Below are 2,862 nucleotides of genomic sequence, written 5' to 3'. Positions count from 1 at the left end.
GGCTGGTTGGGGGGGGTGTCCCTTCATCTCCCAGCCTGGCTGGGTGAGGTTCTAACCCAACTGAGCACCTGTGTCACCTCTTTGCCCAAACCTTGGGGTTCTCCAGGAAGCCTTGAAGCTCTGGAGAAGCTGCTAAAAGCCACCCCAGCCCTCTGGGACGGGACATGACCTGCCCCTGGTCCTTCCCACTTTGGTGGCTCCATCAATCTGTCCCCATGAGTCAGGGTGAAGCTGTTATCTCCAGCTGTAGGGCTCTGGGGTGGCACTTGGACCAGGGTGGTGGTCTGAGGATGAGGAGATGGGCGCCTGACGCAGGCGAGGAGGGCTGGAGGGTGTCCAGTCAGGGTGTTGAAACATGTCCCCAGCCTGCTACCTGCCTGGGCTTGCCTGGACATGCTGGGACTTGCCTCGCAGTGAGGTCACCCTCCGCTCCCGCTGCCAGGAGATAGGAAGCTGGATTTCTATTTTTACTCGAGGGTGCTCAGTCTGGGGTGGGAGGGGGCAGGACAGAGGATCGAGATGGCCCTGGGGATGGACCATGGTCCCCCCAGGCTGGTGACTGTCCATCTCCACGCCATGCTGGCACTGTGCCTGGTCATGAGGGGCTGGGGGTGCTGGATTTGGGCAGAAATCTTCCCTGCAGGAGACTGAACACCCCATCCTTGGGGACATTTAGGGGTGTGAGTCTGGGGGTCTGTTGTGGTCCTGGCTTTGGGGGGGTCCCAGATTGAGTGGACAATAGGAAACCTGTTTTTCATGCAGGGATTTTATTTCTGTGAATATTTTATTTTTTCAAAGCAGCTTTAATGAGCGTGGTTGCCCAAGCAGGGTCAAGCCTGAGCTCTGAAAGCCCTCAAATCCCAGAGCGTTGTTTGCTTTGCTCTGATAATGAGGTTCCTCATGGAACCTCACAACCATGGGTGGCGTGAGGGATCCATTAGCCCCGCGTGTGTGTAAGCAGGAGGAACTGCTCACAAGGAGCAATAGGATGAGGGGTGATGGTTTTAAACTAGAAAAGGGTCGGTTTAGGTTGGATATGAGGAAAAAGTTCTTCAGTATGAGGTGAATCATTGGAACAAGTTGCCCAGAGAGGTGGTGGAGACCCCATCACTGGAGATATTCAAGGTCAGGCTTGATGGGGCTCTGAGCAACCTGCTCTAGTGAAGATGTCCCTGTCACTGCAGGGGGTTGGACTAGGTGACCTTTGAAGGTCCCTTCTAACCCAAGCCATTCTATGACTGCTCAAAGGAGAGGCTTTGCCACTCCCCGTGAAGGTCAAGGCTTTGGGCACCGATTTGAAAAAAACCAAACAAACAAGGTCTTGTCTCTGGTTACCCAAGAGCAGATGTCATGGGTGGTTAATGAAGTGGTCAGGCTTGTGGGATGTTCTTGCAACTGGGCCTGGGCCCTTGAGATGAAGAAACTGGCCAGAAAAACATCCTCTTGCTTCACTTGCTCATGTGCCAACGTGCCTGGTGCCTCTGTGGAAGTGGGAACGCAGCGTGGTTTTGGATGGAACTGGTGGCAGCATCGAGGTGCTGGATGTTCTGCCTTGCTGGGGCTTTACCTGCTGGAGGAAGAATGGGGAACATCAACATTTTCACCTTCCCCATCCTTCTGCATCACACCAGGCTGTGTTAGACCTTTGTCATGCTCAAGCCTCTGCCTGAGATGCTGCTAAAATCCCAAATGTCTGAGTCCAAGATGAGCACAGGCAGATGGAGGATCCCTCCAGGCTGCCTTGTTGCTGAGCCCACCCCAACTTGTCCCACTTTGGCTACCATATACTTTGCTCTGGTAGCAAATATGCTGCCCCTTGGGCTTGCTCGGGGCTTCCCCAACACCCCAGTAACTTGCTCTGCTTTCCTCCCAGCTGCCACAATGCCCCTGTCTCAGAGCAGAGCTGGGCAGATGCCATGTAGCAGCAAGGTGTGCAGGAACCTCTTTGGCCCCGTGGACCACCACCAGCTCCAGAATGACTTTGAGGACCTGTTGAGGCAACACCTGGAAGAAGCTCAGCAGCGCTGGAACTTCAACTTTGAGACAGAGACTCCCTTGGAAGGAGACTTCAAGTGGGAGAGGGTCTTCCTGGCTGAGCAGCTGCCCCAAGAGGTCCACAGCCTGGTCAAGGCCACCAGCAGTGAGAGCAGGAGCTCCTTGGTTCACAAGGTCCCTTCCAAGGACCATCTTGGCAGGATTTGCCCCGAGGTGTCTCAAGAGAGCTCAGAGATTCACAGGGCTGGTTCCTCACACAGCTTGAAACGTGGGCAGCCCACCATCAAAGGTGAGTGCTGGAGGCTGGTGTCACTCCATGTGTGCTTAGGGGCATTGTTGGTGTCATGGGTCTCCTAGTAGGGACAGATAGAGGGGACTTGGGTGCATAAGCCCTGCCTGGTTCCTGGGCATGGGGAGAGGACCACCCTCCATGTGAGCAGAACCCATCTTCCAAGGGGAAAAGACTGTAAACTGGGTGCCTCTTGGTTGCTGGGGGTTGGGCAGAGGGGCTGGCACTGGGCTTGTGGGTCTTACGAAGATGGCCCATCATGTGGCTCAGCTTTAGTTCCTATGGCCTGAGCATGTCCACTAAGATCAGGAGTGGAAATGCAGATGAGACCGAACAGAAGAGATGGTGGAGACCTACAGGCTCTTCTCTCCAGGAACTTTGGGTGGGTGGCCTTAAGATGGAGCCAACCTGGGCTGGGTTTTGGGGTGCTTCTCAGGGGACACCTCCCTCTTCCTACCCTTCTGTTCCTGATGATCTGGAGGCATTTTCCAACCTTCTCCTTCTGCCCTCCAGACTTCTACAGCTCCAAGAGGAGGATTGTCCATGACAAGCCCAAGCCTGACAAGCCCAAGCAGTGA

At 54.9% G+C, this 2,862-nt stretch overlaps 1 protein-coding gene across 1 annotated transcript; it reads left to right on the top strand.

Annotated features, from left to right (window-relative positions):
- Window positions 1–1,881: 1,881 nt before the first annotated feature.
- On the top strand, window positions 1,882–2,862 carry LOC104523170 (cyclin-dependent kinase inhibitor 1). The gene is made up of 2 exons (XM_010165659.1): window positions 1,882–2,284; window positions 2,798–2,862. Exons 1-2 carry the CDS (start codon window positions 1,882–1,884, stop codon window positions 2,860–2,862), a joined length of 468 nt encoding a protein of 155 aa, XP_010163961.1.

The sequence above is a fragment of the Antrostomus carolinensis genome, unplaced genomic scaffold (assembly GCF_000700745.2).
Source record: "Antrostomus carolinensis isolate BGI_N321 unplaced genomic scaffold, ASM70074v2 scaffold43783, whole genome shotgun sequence".
Lineage (NCBI taxonomy): Eukaryota > Metazoa > Chordata > Aves > Caprimulgiformes > Caprimulgidae > Antrostomus > Antrostomus carolinensis.
This window is presented reverse-complemented; position numbering and strand designations above follow the sequence as displayed.